General features: G+C 36.1%; 1 protein-coding gene across 1 annotated transcript in view; it reads left to right on the top strand.

Annotated features, from left to right (window-relative positions):
- Positions 1–4089: 4089 nt before the first annotated feature.
- poc1a (POC1 centriolar protein A) overlaps positions 4090–19756 on the top strand; it is a 96746-nt gene continuing 81079 nt past the window's right edge. The window contains exons 1-3 of the mRNA XM_036984282.1: positions 4090–4532; positions 4619–4703; positions 17069–17240. Coding sequence (XP_036840177.1) covers positions 4518–4532; positions 4619–4703; positions 17069–17240 — 272 coding nt within the window. The 5' untranslated portion in view covers positions 4090–4517. The remainder of the gene's footprint in view (positions 4533–4618; positions 4704–17068; positions 17241–19756) is intronic.

Below are 19756 nucleotides of genomic sequence, written 5' to 3'. Positions count from 1 at the left end.
CAGAGTTCTTATTGTCACGGTGAGAAAAGTAGTAACCACGAAGCTTAAAGAGGTTTGTGAAAAATACAATCAACCATTCTCTGATGACAAAAAAGATGAAGGGGGAGGGGGGGGGGGGGGGGGGTTTCGCGATATGGGCAGAAATTCCAGGTGTGTTTTTTTATATTGCGATGGGCGATTTTTGATCCGTTACATGTAGTGGAGTTACTTTCAGTCATTTCCATGTTTATTCAACAATTACCAAATACTGTTTTTTTTCGGCAACATCCACATACATGTCATTTTCATTTGTTATAATATATTAACATTAGATCAAAAACACTCGGGTGAACTGTTGAAGTCATAGAGATATAAATGACATATTTAAGAAGTAAATCAAATCAAAATCAAAGTTGATTTGTCACGTGCGCCGAATACAACAGGTGTAGGTAGACCTTACAGTGAAATGCTTTCTTACAGGCTCTAACCAATAGTGCAAAAAATATATTAGGTGAACAATAGGTAAGTAAAGAAATAAAACAACAGTAAAAAGACAGGCTATATACAGTAGAGAGGCTGTAAAAGTAGCGAGGCTACATACAGACACCGGTTAGTCAGGCTAAAAATGTTGTCAGCACTCCTTTATGTTGTGAGCACTCCTTTATGGTGTGAACACTCCTTTATGTTGTGAGCACTCCTTTATGTTGTGAGCACTCCTTTATGTTGTGAGCACTCCTTTATGTTGTCAGCACTCCTTTATGTTGTGAGCACAGCTTTATGTTGTGAGCACTCCTTTATGTTGTGAGCACTCCTTCCTGTTGTGAGCACTCCTTTATGTTGTCCGTACTTCTTTATGTTGTTAACACTCCTTTATGTTGTGAGCACTCCTTTATGTTGTGAGCACTCCTTTATGTGGTGAGCACTCCTTTATGTGGTGAGCATTCCTTTATGTTGTGAGCACTACTTTCTGTTGTGAGCACTCCTTTATGTTGTGAGCACTCCTTTATGTTGTGAGCACTCCTTTATGTGGTGAGCACTCCTTTATGTGGTGAGCACTCATTTATGTTGTGAGCACTACTTTATGTTGTGAGCACTATTTCTGTTGTGAGCACTCCTTTATGTTGTGAGCACTCCTTTATGTTGTGAGCACTCCTTTATGTTGTGAGCACTACTTTATGATGTCAGCACTCCTTTATGTTGTGAGCACTCCTTTATGTTGTGAGCACTACTTTATGTTGTGAGCACTCCTTTATGTTGTGAGCACTCCTTTATGTTGTGAGCACTCCTTTATGTTGTCAGCACTCCTTTATGTTGTGAGCACTCCTTTATGTTGTGAGCACTCCTTTATGTTGTGAGCACTCCTTTATGTTGTGAGCACTCCTTTATGTTGTCAGCACTCCTTTATGTTGTGAGCACTCCTTTATCTTGTCAGCACTCCTTTATGTTGTGAGCACTCCTTTATGTTGTGAGCACTCCTTTATGTTGTGAGCACTCCTTTATGTTGTGAGCACTCCTTTATGTTGTGAGCACTCCTTTATGTGGTGAGCACTCCTTTATGTGGTGAGCACTCATTTATGTTGTGAGCACTACTTTATGTTGTGAGCACTATTTCTGTTGTGAGCACTCCTTTATGTTGTGAGCACTCCTTTATGTTGTGAGCACTACTTTATGATGTCAGCACTCCTTTATGTTGTGAGCACTCCTTTATGTTGTGAGCACTCCTTTATGTTGTGAGCACTACTTTATGTTGTCAGCACTCCTTTATGTTGTGAGCACTCCTTTATGTTGTGAGCACTCCTTTATGTTGTGAGCACTCCTTTATGTTGTGAGCACTCCTTTATGTTGTCAGCACTCCTTTATGTTGTGAGCACTCCTTTATGTTGTGAGCACTCCTTTATGTTGTGAGCACTCCTTTATGTTGTGAGCACTCCTTTATGTTGTCAGCACTCCTTTATGTTGTGAGCACTCCTTTATCTTGTCAGCACTCCTTTATGTTGTGAGCACTCCTTTATGTTGTGAGCACTCCTTTATGTTGTGAGCACTCCTTTATGTTGTGAGCACTCCTTTATGTTGTCAGCACTCCTTTATGTTGTGAGCACTCCTTTATGTTGTGAGCACTCCTTTATGTTGTGAGCACTACTTTATGTTGTGAGCACTATTTCTGTTGTGAGCACTCCTTTATGTTGTGAGCACTCCTTTATGTTGTGAGCACTACTTTATGATGTCAGCACTCCTTTATGTTGTGAGCACTCCTTTATGTTGTGAGCACTCCTTTATGTTGTGAGCACTACTTTATGTTGTCAGCACTCCTTTATGTTGTGAGCACTCCTTTATGTTGTGAGCACTCCTTTATGTTGTGAGCACTCCTTTATGTTGTGAGCACTCCTTTATGTTGTCAGCACTCCTTTATGTTGTGAGCACTCCTTTATGTTGTGAGCACTCCTTTATGTTGTGAGCACTCCTTTATGTTGTGAGCACTCCTTTATGTTGTCAGCACTCCTTTATGTTGTGAGCACTCCTTTATCTTGTCAGCACTCCTTTATGTTGTGAGCACTCCTTTATGTTGTGAGCACTCCTTTATGTTGTGAGCACTCCTTTATGTTGTGAGCACTCCTTTATGTTGTCAGCACTCCTTTATGTTGTGAGCACTCCTTTATGTTGTGAGCACTCCTTTATGTTGTGAGCACTCCTTTATGTTGTGAGCACTCCTTTATGTTGTGATCGGCCCGAGTTCCCGACTTGGAATTCCAAGTTGGATGACCGTTCAAACCTTATTTTCCCAATCGGAGCTCGTTTTTTTTCCAGAGTTCCCAGTTGTCTTGAAGTCTGATATTTACCAGTTCCGAGTTTCCAGTTGTTTTGAACGCGGCAGAAATCATGCTGGATTGACAGCATGGCCAATGTTGAATGTTTATAATTTTAAGCTTGGAAAAGAGACCCTTAAAACCCAGACTTGGACCACACACCCACTCCACTGAATAGCAGGATAGTGATTGCTTTGCAATGCTGGCAATGCTGGCACTGCTGGCCACTCATTGTTGAATTTGCGATTTCAAATTTGTTGTGTAATGTTTATGTCCAATGGCCAATGAGCACTGATACGTTTTATCTATAATTTCTCTTCATATGACAAGGATGGAAAAGGATTTGCCAATAGATTATCAACTTGATTCATGATGATGACTGCTAGCTAAGATTTGGAAAGCATGATGTTGACATGATCAGTCCAATCAAACCTACTGTACATATAACGTGATTTGACGTAATTTTATCTGTGGCCGATGACCTTGAGCTTGATTGGATGGACACATCTAACGTAACTCTATGGCAGCACCCAAGGGGCTTGAAATTTTGAGCTCTCCCTGTAGATTTTGCGGTGACGAAGAGTCCCCATGAGTGACAGAACACTGAGCCAATCACGGTGCAACTAGAGAACAATACCAACCCCAACACTCTGTATATTCCACTGGCTGCCCCACCACCACAGAAGGCACTGAGCTAGACTGAAGCACCTGCCTTTTGGAGCTGCTTTACTCAAGAAAGCAAAAAAGAGACCATGTTCGTATGCGGCTTAATTAACGCAATTATATATTTTTTCTTACATTGTTTGCAAACTGATATGTGACACATATCAATGCCAAAATAACATGCAAAACAGCCCCCCCCCCCCCTCAAAAAATGTGTTGCCACTTTGCATGCAGTATGGATATGATATGGATTTCTTGTGGAATGAATATTGAACATGTTAATATTGTGATTTCCATGTGAATTTGATCAATTGTGGAGCCCTAGGCGAGGTGGAAAATGATATGTGACGGCTTGCAAGGATCTCAGAAAATAGTTTAAATATTATTTATTTTAATGCTCCAGCAAGTATAGTTCTGTAGTCTGCAATTTATTATACTGTTTAACACGTCCAAATGTATTTTGCTAGAGCAACCCTGGTTAAAGTAAACTTGTATAAAGTGACCTTTACCAACGGGATTCTACTGACCCCTGGGTGTCTGTAGTGTTGATTGCAGTTGTATTTTGGTCGGCCAATTACATTACGACGTCAACTTCCCCTTTAAAAATGTCAACCCGAAGTTGGCGCTCGATGCCGCGCGCAAACTCAAACGACACTGGAGTTTGTTGTCAGAAACGTCGACTTCTAGCCTTTGTAAGCAGCAGGTGATATAGCAAAAAAATCATCAAACGACACTGTTTTATGAAAAATAATTAGCTAATTATAACTCGTCTGGGAACTTTGGATGTACTGAAACATTTTAATGACCGACAGTTTGCTTATCGTGCGTATTGAAGCCAGGAAGAGCGCTAGGTAACGGTGTCTTAACGATGTGGATAATGAGTTGGCCTTGGTAACCAAGCAGCTGACAAACCACCCAGTGAATTTGTAAACAATGCCTTGTGTTGCACATCAAGTTATTATTATTATCTATGTGTGCTGAACGTTACTGTATTTGAGAACAGTTTGCTAGCTTACAAGGCAGTTGAGCTAGTTATTTTATGAGGGAGTTGTGCTTGTCCATCACCTGAAGATGACTTCCGCATTGGTAAGTAAACATGATGATGATGATGAGTTGCCAACAAATCAACTGACCGGCTAAATACTGTAAAACTGTTCCTTTCACATTGTTAGGATGACCCAACCCTGGAGAGGCACTTCAAGGGCCACAGAGACACCATAACAAGCGTTGACTTTAACTGTAACATGAAACAAATTGGTAAGTGTTGTTGTTCGTCAATCAAAAAATAATCGAATATATTTGGTACATGCGCCCAATACTACAGGTGTAGACTTTACCATAATATGCTTGAGCTCTTAAATGAGCTCTTAAAAAGTAAGAGACATTTTCAGAAAAGGAAACAGTAAGAATAACAATAATAAGACTTTTTACAAGGAGTACCGGTACTGAGTCAATGTGCAGGGGTACGAGGTAGTTGAGGTAATATGTACATGTAGGTAGGGATGAAAGTGGCTCGTCAATCAGGATAGATAATAAACAGAGTAGCAGAGTTAGTATGTGTGTGGGTAGAATCCAGTGAGTGTTGATATTTGTAAATCTTTTTTTAATTGAACCTTTATTTAACTAGGCAAGTCAATTAAGAACACATTCTTATTTACAATGACAGCCTAGGAACAGTGCCTTGTTCAGGGGCAGAACAACAGATTTTTACCTTGCCAGCTTGGGGATTTGATCTAGCAACCTTTCGGTTACTGGCCCAATGCTCTAACCACTAGGCTACTTGCCGGTGCAAATATAACAGTTAGGACTATGGACTAAAAAAACTAAATAAAAAAATGTTAGCTGAGTTTAGTTTGTTGATCTGGACAATTCTGACAAGTTATAAATAGCTCTCTAAGGTATGTAATGACCAACATGACAAGAGAAACTGATGATTGGGGTTCCCGAGTGGCGCAGCGGTCTAAGGCACTGCATCTCAGTGCTAGAGGCGTCATTACGGACACCCTGGTTCGTGATTGGGAGTCCCATCGGGCAACGCACAGTTGTCGTCCAGGTTTTACCGGTGTAGGCCGACATTGTAAATAAGAATGTGTTCTTAATTGACTTGCCTAGGTAAATAAAGGTTCAATTAAATTTGTTTTACAAATATCAACACTCACTGGATTCGAACCCACACACATACTAACTTTGCTACTCTGTTTATTATCTATCCTGATTGACGAACCACTTTTATCCCTACCTACATGTACATATTACCTCAACTACCTCGTACCCCCTCGTACCCCCTCGCACATTGACTCAGTACCGGTACTCCTTGTAAAAAGTCTTATTATTGTTATTCTTACTGTTTCCTTTTCTGAAAATGTCTCTTACTTTTTAAGAGCTCATAAGTAAGCATATTACGGTAAAGTCTACACCTGTAGTATTGGTACCAAATATATTACATAATTTTCCATTAAAAAAATAAATAAATAAAAAATGATGCACTACCCAATATTGAACTGGCACCTTGTGCATTCTACTATTACAACGTTCAATAGTAAGTTTAAAGTCGGACCGAGTTCCTTAAAAACAACTATTTTCTTTTGAAGCATTTTTTTGTGGGGGACTAGTTTGTTGCCCTAGACCAGTTTGGGAACCACTGGTGTAATGGGGACAGTCTGTTTGTCTTATACTATAGTATGCTAATGGGTACAGTCTGTTTGTCTTATACTATAGTATGCTAATGGGTACAGTCTGTTTGTCTTATACTATAGTATGCTAATGGATGCAGTCTGTTTGTCTTATACTATAGTATGCTAATGGGTACAGTCTGTTTGTCTTATACTATAGTATGCTAATGGATGCAGTCTGTTTGTCTTATACTGTATTAGTTGTCTAATGGGTTCAGTCTGTATTATACTATATTAGTTGTCTAATGGGTTCAGTCTGTTTGTCTTATACTATATTAGTTGTTTAATGGGTTCAGTCTGTATTATACTATATTAGTTGTCTAATAGGTACAGTCTGTTTGTCTTATACTATATTAGTATGCTAATGGGAACAGTCTATTTGTCTTATAATATATTAGTATGCTAATAGGTTCAGTCTGTTTGTCTTATACTATATTAGTTGTCTAATGGGTTCAGTCTGTTATACTGTATTAGTTGTCTAATGGGTTCAGTCTGTATTATACTATATTAGTTGTCTAATGGGTTCAGTCTGTATTATACTATATTAGTTGTCTAATGGGTTCAGTCTGTTTGTCTTATACTATATTAGTTGTCTAATGGGTTCAGTCTGTTATACTGTATTAGTTGTCTAATGGGTTCAGTCTGTATTATACTATATTAGTTGTCTAATGGGTTCAGTCTGTATTATACTATATTAGTTGTCTAATGGGTTCAGTCTGTTATACTGTATTAGTTGTCTAATGGGTTCAGTCTGTATTATACTGTATTAGTTGTCTAATGGGTTCAGTCTGTATTATACTATATTAGTTGTCTAATGGGTTCAGTCTGTCTTATACTGTATTAGTTGTCTAATGGGTTCAGTTTGTATTATACTATAATAGTTGTCTAATGGGTTCAGTCTGTTTGTCTTATACTATATTAGTTGTCTAATGGGTTCAGTCTGTATTAGTCTATATTAGTTGTCTAATGGGTTCAGTCTGTCTTATACTATATTAGTTGTCTAATGGGTTCAGTCTGTATTAGTCTATATTAGTTGTCTAATGGGTTCAGTCTGTCTTATACTATATTAGTTGTTTAATGGGTTCAGTCTGTCTTATACTGTATTAGTTGTCTAATGGGTTCAGTTTGTATTATACTATAATAGTTGTCTAATGGGTTCAGTCTGTTTGTCTTATACTATATTAGTTGTCTAATGGGTTCAGTCTGTATTAGTCTATATTAGTTGTCTAATGGGTTCAGTCTGTCTTATACTATATTAGTTGTTTAATGGGTTCAGTCTGTCTTATACTATATTAGTTGTCTAATGGGTTCAGTCTGTATTATACTATATTAGTTGTCTAATGGGTTCAGTCTGTTTGTCTTATACTGTATTAGTTGTCTAATGGGTTCAGTCTGTCTTATACTATATTAGTTGTCTAATGGGTTCAGTCTGTATTATACTGTATTAGTTGTTTAATGGGTTCAGTCTGTATTATACTATATTAGTTGTCTAATGGGTTCAGTCTGTATTATACTATATTAGTTGTCTAATGGGTTCAGTCTGTTATACTGTATTAGTTGTCTAATGGGTTCAGTCTGTATTATACTATATTAGTTGTCTAATGGGTTCAGTCTGTTATACTGTATTAGTTGTCTAATGGGTTCAGTCTGTATTATACTGTATTAGTTGTCTAATGGGTTCAGTCTGTATTATACTATATTAGTTGTCTAATGGGTTCAGTCTGTCTTATACTGTATTAGTTGTCTAATGGGTTCAGTTTGTATTATACTATAATAGTTGTCTAATGGGTTCAGTCTGTTTGTCTTATACTATATTAGTTGTCTAATGGGTTCAGTCTGTATTAGTCTATATTAGTTGTCTAATGGGTTCAGTCTGTTTGTCTTATACTATATTAGTTGTTTAATGGGTTCAGTCTGTCTTATACTATATTAGTTGTCTAATGGGTTCAGTCTGTTTGTCTTATACTATATTAGTTGTCTAATGGGTTCAGTCTGTATTAGTCTATATTAGTTGTCTAATGGGTTCAGTCTGTCTTATACTATATTAGTTGTCTAATGGGTTCAGTCTGTCTTATACTATATTAGTTGTCTAATGGGTTCAGTCTGTATTATACTATATTAGTTGTCTAATGGGTTCAGTCTGTTTGTCTTATACTATATTAGTTGTCTAATGGGTTCAGTCTGTATTATACTGTATTAGTTGTCTAATGGGTTCAGTCTGTATTATACTATATTAGTTGTCTAATGGGTTCAGTCTGTATTATACTATATTAGTTGTCTAATGGGTACAGTCTGTATTATACTGTATTAGTTGTCTAATGGGTTCAGTCTGTATTATACTGTATTAGTTGTCTAATGGGTTCAGTCTGTATTATACTGTATTAGTTGTCTAATGGGTTCAGTCTGTATTATACTATATTAGTTGTCTAATGGGTTCAGTCTGTATTATACTATATTAGTTGTCTAATGGGTTCAGTCTGTATTATACTATATTAGTTGTTTAATGGGTTCAGTCTGTATTATACTTTATTAGTTGTCTAATGGGTAGAGTCTGTATTATACTGTATTAGTTGTCTAATAGGTTCAGTCTGTATTATACTGTATTAGTTGTCTAATGGGTTCAGTCTGTCTTATACTGTATTAGTTGTCTAATGGGTTCAGTCTGTATTATACTGTATTAGTTGTCTAATGGGTTCAGTCTGTATTATACTATATTAGTTGTCTAATGGGTTCAGTCTGTATTATACTGTATTAGTTGTCTAATGGGTTCAGTCTGTATTATACTATATTAGTTGTCTAATGGGTTCAGTCTGTATTATACTATATTAGTTGTCTAATGGGTTCAGTCTGTATTAGTCTATATTAGTTGTCTAATGGGTTCAGTCTGTCTTATACTATATTAGTTGTTTAATGGGTTCAGTCTGTCTTATACTATATTAGTTGTTTAATGGGTTCAGTCTGTCTTATACTATATTAGTTGTCTAATGGGTTCAGTCTGTCTTATACTATATTAGTTGTCTAATGGGTTCAGTCTGTATTATACTATATTAGTTGTCTAATGGGTTCAGTCTGTTTGTCTTATACTATATTAGTTGTTTAATGGGTTCAGTCTGTCTTATACTATATTAGTTGTCTAATGGGTTCAGTCTGTTTGTCTTATACTATATTAGTTGTTTAATGGGTTCAGTCTGTGTTATACTATATTAGTTGTCTAATGGGTTCAGTCTGTATTATACTATATTAGTTGTCTAATGGGTTCAGTCTGTTTGTCTTATACTATATTAGTTGTCTAATGGGTTCAGTCTGTATTATACTATATTAGTTGTCTAATGGGTTCAGTCTGTCTTATACTATATTAGTTGTCTAATGGGTTCAGTCTGTCTTATACTATATTAGTTGTCTAATGGGTTCAGTCTGTATTATACTATATTAGTTGTCTAATGGGTTCAGTCTGTTTGTCTTAAACTATATTAGTTGTCTAATGGGTTCAGTCTGTATTATACTATATTAGTTGTCTAATGGGTTCAGTCTGTATTATACTGTATTAGTTGTCTAATGGGTTCAGTCTGTATTATACTATATTAGTTGTCTAATGGGTTCAGCCTGTTTGTCTTATACTGTATTAGTTGTCTAATGGGTTCAGTCTGTCTGTCTTATACTATATTAGTTGTCTAATAGGTTCAGTCTGTATTATACTATATTAGTTGTCTAATGGGTACAGTCTGTATTATACTATATTAGTTGTCTAATGGGTTCAGCCTGTTTGTCTTATACTGTATTAGTTGTCTAATGGGTTCAGTCTGTATTATACTATATTAGTTGTCTAATGGGTTCAGTCTGTTTGTCTTATACTGTATTAGTTGTCTAATGGGTTCAGTCTGTATTATACTATATTAGTTGTCTAATGGGTTCAGTCTGTTTGTCTTATACTATATTAGTTGTCTAATGGATAGAGTGTGTTTGTATTATACTATATTAGTTGTCTAATGGGTTCAGTCTGTATTATACTATATTAGTTGTCTAATGGGTTCAGTCTGTATTATACTGTATTAGTTGTCTAATGGGTTCAGTCTGTTTGTCTTATACTATATTAGTTGTCTAATGGGTTCAGTCTGTCTTATACTATATTAGTTGTCTAATAGGTTCAGTCTGTATTATACTGTATTAGTTGTCTAATGGGTTCAGTCTGTTTGTCTTATACTGTATTAGTTGTCTAATGGGTTCAGTCTGTATTATACTATATTAGTTGTCTAATGGGTACAATCTGTATTATACTATATTAGTTGTCTAATGGGTACAGTCTGTATTATACTGTATTAGTTGTCTAATGGGTACAGTCTGTCTTATACTATATTAGTTGTCTAATGGGTTCAGTCTGTATTATACTGTATTAGTTGTCTAATGGGTACAGTCTGTATTATACTATATTAGTTGTCTAATAGGTTCAGTCTGTATTATACTGTATTAGTTGTCTAATGGGTTCAGTCTGTTTGTCTTATACTGTATTAGTTGTCTAATGGGTTCAGTCTGTATTATACTATATTAGTTGTCTAATGGGTACAGTCTGTATTATACTATATTAGTTGTCTAATGGGTTCAGTCTGTTTGTCTTATACTATATTAGTTGTCTAATGGGTTCAGTCTGTCTGTCTTATACTATATTAGTTGTCTAATGGGTTCAGTCTGTATTATACTGTATTAGTTGTCTAATGGGTTCAGTCTGTATTATACTGTATTAGTTGTCTAATGGGTTCAGTCTGTATTATACTGTATTAGTTGTCTAATGGGTTCAGTCTGTCTTATACTATATTAGTTGTCTAATGGGTTCAGTCTGTCTTATACTATATTAGTTGTCTAATGGGTACAGTCTGTATTATACTTTATTAGTTGTCTAATGGGTTCAGTCTGTATTATACTGTATTAGTTGTCTAATGGGTTCAGTCTGTTTGTCTTATACTGTATTAGTTGTCTAATGGGTTCAGTCTGTCTTATACTATATTAGTTGTTTAATGGGTTCAGTCTGTCTTATACTATATTAGTTGTCTAATGGGTTCAGTCTGTCTTATACTATATTAGTTGTCTAATGGGTACAGTCTGTATTATACTTTATTAGTTGTCTAATGGGTTCAGTCTGTATTATACTGTATTAGTTGTCTAATGGGTTCAGTCTGTATTATACTATATTAGTTGTCTAATGGGTTCAGTCTGTATTATACTATATTAGTTGTCTAATGGGTACAGTCTGTATTATACTGTATTAGTTGTCTAATGGGTTCAGTCTGTATTATACTGTATTAGTTGTCTAATGGGTTCAGTCTGTATTATACTGTATTAGTTGTCTAATGGGTTCAGTCTGTATTATACTATATTAGTTGTCTAATGGGTTCAGTCTGTATTATACTATATTAGTTGTCTAATGGGTTCAGTCTGTATTATACTGTATTAGTTGTCTAATGGGTTCAGTCTGTATTATACTATATTAGTTGTCTAATGGGTTCAGTCTGTATTATACTGTATTAGTTGTCTAATGGGTTCAGTCTGTATTATACTATATTAGTTGTCTAATGGGTTCAGTCTGTATTATACTATATTAGTTGTCTAATGGGTTCAGTCTGTATTAGTCTATATTAGTTGTCTAATGGGTTCAGTCTGTCTTATACTATATTAGTTGTTTAATGGGTTCAGTCTGTCTTATACTATATTAGTTGTTTAATGGGTTCAGTCTGTTTGTCTTATACTATATTAGTTGTCTAATGGGTTCAGTCTGTCTTATACTATATTAGTTGTCTAATGGGTTCAGTCTGTTTGTCTTATACTATATTAGTTGTTTAATGGGTTCAGTCTGTCTTATACTATATTAGTTGTCTAATGGGTTCAGTCTGTTTGTCTTATACTATATTAGTTGTCTAATGGGTTCAGTCTGTATTATACTGTATTAGTTGTCTAATGGGTTCAGTCTGTTTGTCTTATACTATATTAGTTGTCTAATGGGTACAGTCTGTATTATACTATATTAGTTGTCTAATGGGTACAGTCTGTATTATACTATATTAGTTGTCTAATAGGTTCAGTCTGTATTATACTATATTAGTTGTCTAATGGGTACAGTCTGTATTATACTATATTAGTTGTCTAATGGGTTCAGCCTGTTTGTCTTATACTGTATTAGTTGTCTAATGGGTTCAGTCTGTATTATACTATATTAGTTGTCTAATGGGTTCAGTCTGTTTGTCTTATACTGTATTAGTTGTCTAATGGGTTCAGTCTGTTTGTCTTATACTATATTAGTTGTCTAATGGATAGAGTGTGTTTGTATTATACTATATTAGTTGTCTAATGGGTTCAGTCTGTATTATACTATATTAGTTGTCTAATGGTTTCAGTCTGTATTATACTGTATTAGTTGTCTAATGGGTTCAGTCTGTTTGTCTTATACTATATTAGTTGTCTAATGGGTTCAGTCTGTATTATACTATATTAGTTGTCTAATGGGTTCAGTCTGTCTTATACTATATTAGTTGTCTAATAGGTTCAGTCTGTATTATACTATATTAGTTGTCTAATGGGTTCAGTCTGTTTGTCTTATACTGTATTAGTTGTCTAATGGGTTCAGTCTGTTTGTCTTATACTGTATTAGTTGTCTAATGGGTTCAGTCTGTATTATACTGTATTAGTTGTCTAATGGGTTCAGTCTGTATTATACTATATTAGTTGTCTAATGGGTTCAGTCTGTATTATACTGTATTAGTTGTCTAATGGGTTCAGTCTGTATTATACTATATTAGTTGTCTAATGGGTTCAGTCTGTATTATACTATATTAGTTGTCTAATGGGTTCAGTCTGTATTAGTCTATATTAGTTGTCTAATGGGTTCAGTCTGTCTTATACTATATTAGTTGTTTAATGGGTTCAGTCTGTCTTATACTATATTAGTTGTTTAATGGGTTCAGTCTGTTTGTCTTATACTATATTAGTTGTCTAATGGGTTCAGTCTGTCTTATACTATATTAGTTGTCTAATGGGTTCAGTCTGTTTGTCTTATACTATATTAGTTGTTTAATGGGTTCAGTCTGTCTTATACTATATTAGTTGTCTAATGGGTTCAGTCTGTTTGTCTTATACTATATTAGTTGTCTAATGGGTTCAGTCTGTATTATACTGTATTAGTTGTCTAATGGGTTCAGTCTGTTTGTCTTATACTATATTAGTTGTCTAATGGGTACAGTCTGTATTATACTGTATTAGTTGTCTAATGGGTTCAGTCTGTTTGTCTTATACTATATTAGTTGTCTAATGGGTTCAGTCTGTATTATACTATATTAGTTGTCTAATGGGTTCAGTCTGTTTGTCTTATACTATATTAGTTGTCTAATGGGTTCAGTCTGTATTATACTATATTAGTTGTCTAATGGGTTCAGTCTGTATTATACTATATTAGTTGTCTAATGGGTTCAGCCTGTTTGTCTTATACTATATTAGTTGTCTAATAGGTTCAGTCTGTCTGTCTTATACTATATTAGTTGTCTAATAGGTTCAGTCTGTATTATACTATATTAGTTGTCTAATGGGTACAGTCTGTATTATACTATATTAGTTGTCTAATGGGTTCAGCCTGTTTGTCTTATACTGTATTAGTTGTCTAATGGGTTCAGTCTGTATTATACTATATTAGTTGTCTAATGGGTTCAGCCTGTTTGTCTTATACTGTATTAGTTGTCTAATGGGTTCAGTCTGTTTGTCTTATACTATATTAGTTGTCTAATGGATAGAGTGTGTTTGTATTATACTATATTAGTTGTCTAATGGGTTCAGTCTGTATTATACTATATTAGTTGTCTAATGGTTTCAGTCTGTATTATACTGTATTAGTTGTCTAATGGGTTCAGTCTGTTTGTCTTATACTATATTAGTTGTCTAATGGGTTCAGTCTGTATTATACTATATTAGTTGTCTAATGGGTTCAGTCTGTCTTATACTATATTAGTTGTCTAATAGGTTCAGTCTGTATTATACTGTATTAGTTGTCTAATGGGTTCAGTCTGTTTGTCTTATACTGTATTAGTTGTCTAATGGGTTCAGTCTGTATTATACTATATTAGTTGTCTAATGGGTACAATCTGTATTATACTATATTAGTTGTCTAATGGGTACAGTCTGTATTATACTGTATTAGTTGTCTAATGGGTACAGTCTGTCTTATACTATATTAGTTGTCTAATGGGTTCAGTCTGTATTATACTATATTAGTTGTCTAATAGGTTCAGTCTGTATTATACTGTATTAGTTGTCTAATGGGTACAGTCTGTATTATACTATATTAGTTGTCTAATAGGTTCAGTCTGTATTATACTGTATTAGTTGTCTAATGGGTTCAGTCTGTTTGTCTTATACTGTATTAGTTGTCTAATGGGTTCAGTCTGTATTATACTATATTAGTTGTCTAATGGGTACAGTCTGTATTATACTATATTAGTTGTCTAATGGGTTCAGTCTGTTTGTCTTATACTATATTAGTTGTCTAATGGGTTCAGTCTGTCTGTCTTATACTATATTAGTTGTCTAATGGGTTCAGTCTGTATTATACTATATTAGTTGTCTAATGGGTTCAGTCTGTATTATACTATATTAGTTGTCTAATGGGTTCAGCCTGTTTGTCTTATACTATATTAGTTGTCTAATAGGTTCAGTCTGTCTGTCTTATACTATATTAGTTGTCTAATAGGTTCAGTCTGTATTATACTATATTAGTTGTCTAATGGGTACAGTCTGTATTATACTATATTAGTTGTCTAATGGGTTCAGCCTGTTTGTCTTATACTGTATTAGTTGTCTAATGGGTTCAGTCTGTATTATACTATATTAGTTGTCTAATGGGTTCAGCCTGTTTGTCTTATACTGTATTAGTTGTCTAATGGGTTCAGTCTGTTTGTCTTATACTATATTAGTTGTCTAATGGATAGAGTGTGTTTGTATTATACTATATTAGTTGTCTAATGGGTTCAGTCTGTATTATACTATATTAGTTGTCTAATGGTTTCAGTCTGTATTATACTGTATTAGTTGTCTAATGGGTTCAGTCTGTTTGTCTTATACTATATTAGTTGTCTAATGGGTTCAGTCTGTATTATACTATATTAGTTGTCTAATGGGTTCAGTCTGTCTTATACTATATTAGTTGTCTAATAGGTTCAGTCTGTATTATACTGTATTAGTTGTCTAATGGGTTCAGTCTGTTTGTCTTATACTGTATTAGTTGTCTAATGGGTTCAGTCTGTATTATACTATATTAGTTGTCTAATGGGTACAATCTGTATTATACTATATTAGTTGTCTAATGGGTACAGTCTGTATTATACTGTATTAGTTGTCTAATGGGTACAGTCTGTCTTATACTATATTAGTTGTCTAATGGGTTCAGTCTGTATTATACTATATTAGTTGTCTAATAGGTTCAGTCTGTATTATACTGTATTAGTTGTCTAATGGGTACAGTCTGTATTATACTATATTAGTTGTCTAATAGGTTCAGTCTGTATTATACTGTATTAGTTGTCTAATGGGTTCAGTCTGTTTGTCTTATACTGTATTAGTTGTCTAATGGGTTCAGTCTGTATTATACTATATTAGTTGTCTAATGGGTACAGTCTGTATTATACTATATTAGTTGTCTAATGGGTTCAGTCTGTTTGTCTTATACTATATTAGTTGTCTAATGGGTTCAGTCTGTCTGTCTTATACTATATTAGTTGTCTAGTGGGTTCAGTCTGTATTATACTATATTAGTTGTCTAATGGGTTCAGTCTGTCTGTCTTATACTATATTAGTTGTCTAATGGGTTCAGTCTGTATTATACTGTATTAGTTGTCTAATGGGTTCAGTCTGTATTATACTGTATTAGTTGTCTAATGGGTTCAGTCTGTCTTATACTATATTAGTTGTCTAATGGGTTCAGTCTGTATTATACTATATTAGTTGTCTAATGGGTTCAGTCTGTATTATACTATATTAGTTGTCTAATGGGTTCAGTCTGTATTATACTATATTAGTATGCTAATGGGTAGAGTCTGTCTGTGTTTAGCCAACTCTATCAGTGTTTGCATCGTTGCAGCTGTAAGCTTGGCAGAGACAGGGCTGGCTACAGCATATCCACTAATAGCTCTGAGACAGAACATCTGTATTCTGTGTATGGACGGGACTCCCTGAGTTGTGGATCGTTCAGAGGGATGGCGATGGGAAATAACAACAATATAAGCGGCTACACCCGAAATAAAGTTTCCTGTCAACAAAGGCATATGTATAATCTCTGGAAACTTGACTTACCAGGCGTCGAGTGGAGTGTGTTCCTCGCTATCAAATAAATGTCTGAACCTTAACTTTTTGTCTGACCTGCACCATATTCCTGCTGAGTTAGATAGCGGGCTTCCGTTAGGATCACACACGACTATATTGTTGTTTTCCAACCAATAGACAGACTCCAGATGTTCTGTCCCACAGCTACGACACTACTGTGGCACGACCTGGCTAGTTCACTGGGGTAATATTCACTGGACACACAACCGACGCAAATGGGGAGGGACCTACCTAAATAGGTACAATAGTTTTTATTTATGTTTGCAACCGTTTTCTACATTGTGCACTAATGAATACACTGCGGTATTCTTGGTTCATCCAGCGACGGGGTCCACATACAACATGCAGCATGGAACCAGTCTAGCCAGTTAACCTCTGTGTGTGTCCTCTTCATGTTTGCTCCTGCCCCAACTATAGCTCCTGCCCCAGCTATAGGCTCCAGCTATAGACTCCACTAACAGACTCGACTAACTTCTTTATATGTCTCTCTGATCTTCGTTGCTCCAGTTACAGGCTCTCTCTCTATATATATATATATATATATATATATATATATATTATAGCTAACTGATAATATGTCTATGTTCTTGTTGTCTCCAGCGACCGGCTCCATGGACTCCTGTCTCATGATCTGGAACTTGAAGCCCCAAATGAGAGCCTATCGGTTCGTGGGACATAAAGACGCGGTGACGTCAGTCCAGTTCTCTCCCTCCGGACACCTGGTGGCCTCCGCTTCCAGGGACAAGACTGTCCGCCTCTGGGTGCCCAGTGTGTAAGTCTAGTGCGCAAATTGGGCGCGCATTGTTTTGGGTGGTTAGAGCGTTGGGCCAGTAACCGAAAGGTTGCTGGATCGAATCCCCGAGCTGACAAGGTAAATAAAATCTGTCGTTTTGCACCACTGTTCCTAGGCCGTCATTGTAAATAAGAATTTGTTCTTAACTAACTTGCCTGGTTAAATAAATTAAATAAAACGGTTTTTAAAAGATAGAATTGAAGATTATATACTTTTCATAAATGATTTATGCCACATATTGCCACTGGGTGGCAGTGATGTTACATTTGACATTTGCGTCATTTAGCAGATCTCTTATCCAGAGCGACGTACAGTCAGTGCATTCATCTTAAGGTAGCTAGGAGGGGCAACCACATATATCAGTCATAGTCAGCTACTTTATTGAGGAAATGTACTATCAGGAAAGTCTCTGCCAGTAGTAAAGTGTGACTGTTCACAAAAGGCATGTTTATTAGACCTTTCATAATCTGAAGCAAGGTTGTGTGAATAAATCAGCCAGACAGAGGAGAACCTTAGTCACTCAACCATAGAGGACTGTCTCTGAAACCTAGACGGTCCTGTGTCTCCACATGTGTTTAATGGGAAGAGAGTGTGAAGATGTTTTTTTTTTTTTATAGTAGAAATGTGGCTTAATAACAATGCTCTTACTGGCTGGCTTAAGATCTGACAATGGAGACAATGGAGAACACGCTCTGCTCTGGTACTGCAGCCTTCTCCTTCTATAACATGATGTGTAATAGAAGAATCTATGGTGGAAATAATGGCTAGACAGTGAAGTGTGAATAATGGATTTGTCTGAATGGAGATAGGAAGTTTGTAGCCTAGGCGGCTTGGTGAGGAAGTTTGTAGTCTAGGGGGCTTGGAGAGGAAGTTTGTAGCCTAGGCGGCTTGGAGAGGAAGTTTGTAGCCTTGGTGGCTTGGAGAGGAAGTTTGTAGTCTAGTCGGCTTGGAGAGGAAGTTTGTAGTCTAGGCGGCTTGGAGAGGAAGTTTGTAGTCTAGGCGGCTTGGAGAGGAAGTTTGTAGCCTAGGCGGCTTGGAGAGGAAGTTTGTAGCCTAGGTGGCTTGGAGAGGAAGTTTGTAGCCTTGGTGGCTTGGAGAGGAAGTTTGTAGCCTTGGTGGCTTGGAGAGGAAGTTTGTAGCCTTGGTGGCTTGGAGAGGAAGTTTGTAGCCTTGGTGGCTTGGAGAGGAAGTTTGTAGCCTAGGTGGCTTGGAGAGGAAGTGCTAGGAAGTTTGTTGTCTAGACAACTTGGAGAAGTGCTACATTTTTCAATAGCACTTCGATTGAACAGATTTTCCCATTCAGTCCAGCAGTTTTACATTTACTTGTATGTGAATTACATTTTTGGAGTATGTGGAGCGTGTGTTATCTGAGAGTACCGTATCCCAGGAATAACCCACTGTAACGTCTGACTGCTGCTGAAGCACTGCTTTCACATTGAGCGAGTTCCTTCCTACAAATATCTTGGCATCTGGCTTGATGACACTGTCATTTAAAAAACATGTCACTGAGCTGGTGAAGAAGTTGAAGTTCAAAGTTGGTTTGTTTTTACAGAAACAAAGCCTGTCTGACTTTAGTTAATAGGAAAGATATTATCCAGGACACTTTTATGTCTATTTTAGATTATAGGATGTTATCTATATACAGCTAGATGCTGTTTTCCATTGTTCCCTTAGGTTTATTACTGGTGATGGTTCTAGAACTCACCATTGGGCCCTTAGGTCTATTACTGGTGATGGTTCTAGAACTCACCATTGGGCCCTTAGGTCTATTACTGGTGATGGTTCTAGAACTCACCATTGTTCTCTTAGGTTTATTACTGGTGATGGTTCTAGAACTCATCATTGTATCAAAAAGTGGGTTGGTAAGGAGAGCAGATTCTTCTTGTGTTTTTATATAAAGCACTCATGCAGAAACTTCCTGTCATCATTATCAATCAATTTATACTTGCAAATTACCAAACCCAGTCTCAGGCCTTTTTTTACAAGTCAGTTAAGAACAAATTCTTATTTGGTTTAACTGCCTGTTCAGGGGCAGATTTGTACCTTGTCAGTTCGGGGATTTGAACTCTAGTCCAACTAGTCCAAACTAGTCCAATTCTCTAACCACTAGGCTACCTTGCCGCCCCTTGGATAACAAAACAAAAAACATTGGAAAGCCCTTCGGTCTCCACAGAGCTGCTTTTAGTTGCCTGCTTTATGTGGATCAACTCACAGAACTCTCTGAAATGAGATGTTCTGGTCCCTACTTGGTCAGTTCAGAGTCATGATCCGAGACCTCTATGTTGATACATGTGTCTGGTATTCTATGTTTGTAATCGTGTGTATTGTATGTGTTTGATGTATTTATGAAGGGCTCATCTGTAGAATAGACCCTAGTTTCAGTATAACTTTCCACACTCTCATAGAATATACTACACTCTCTGAGACTTGAGGAATTAACACACTCATATAATATACTACACTCTCTGAGACTTGAGGAATTAACACACTCATAT

This window comes from Oncorhynchus mykiss, chromosome 7, assembly GCF_013265735.2.
Source record: "Oncorhynchus mykiss isolate Arlee chromosome 7, USDA_OmykA_1.1, whole genome shotgun sequence".
Taxonomy (NCBI): domain Eukaryota; kingdom Metazoa; phylum Chordata; class Actinopteri; order Salmoniformes; family Salmonidae; genus Oncorhynchus; species Oncorhynchus mykiss.
Note: the sequence above shows the minus strand (reverse complement) of the source record. Positions and strands in the feature narration are given on the sequence as shown.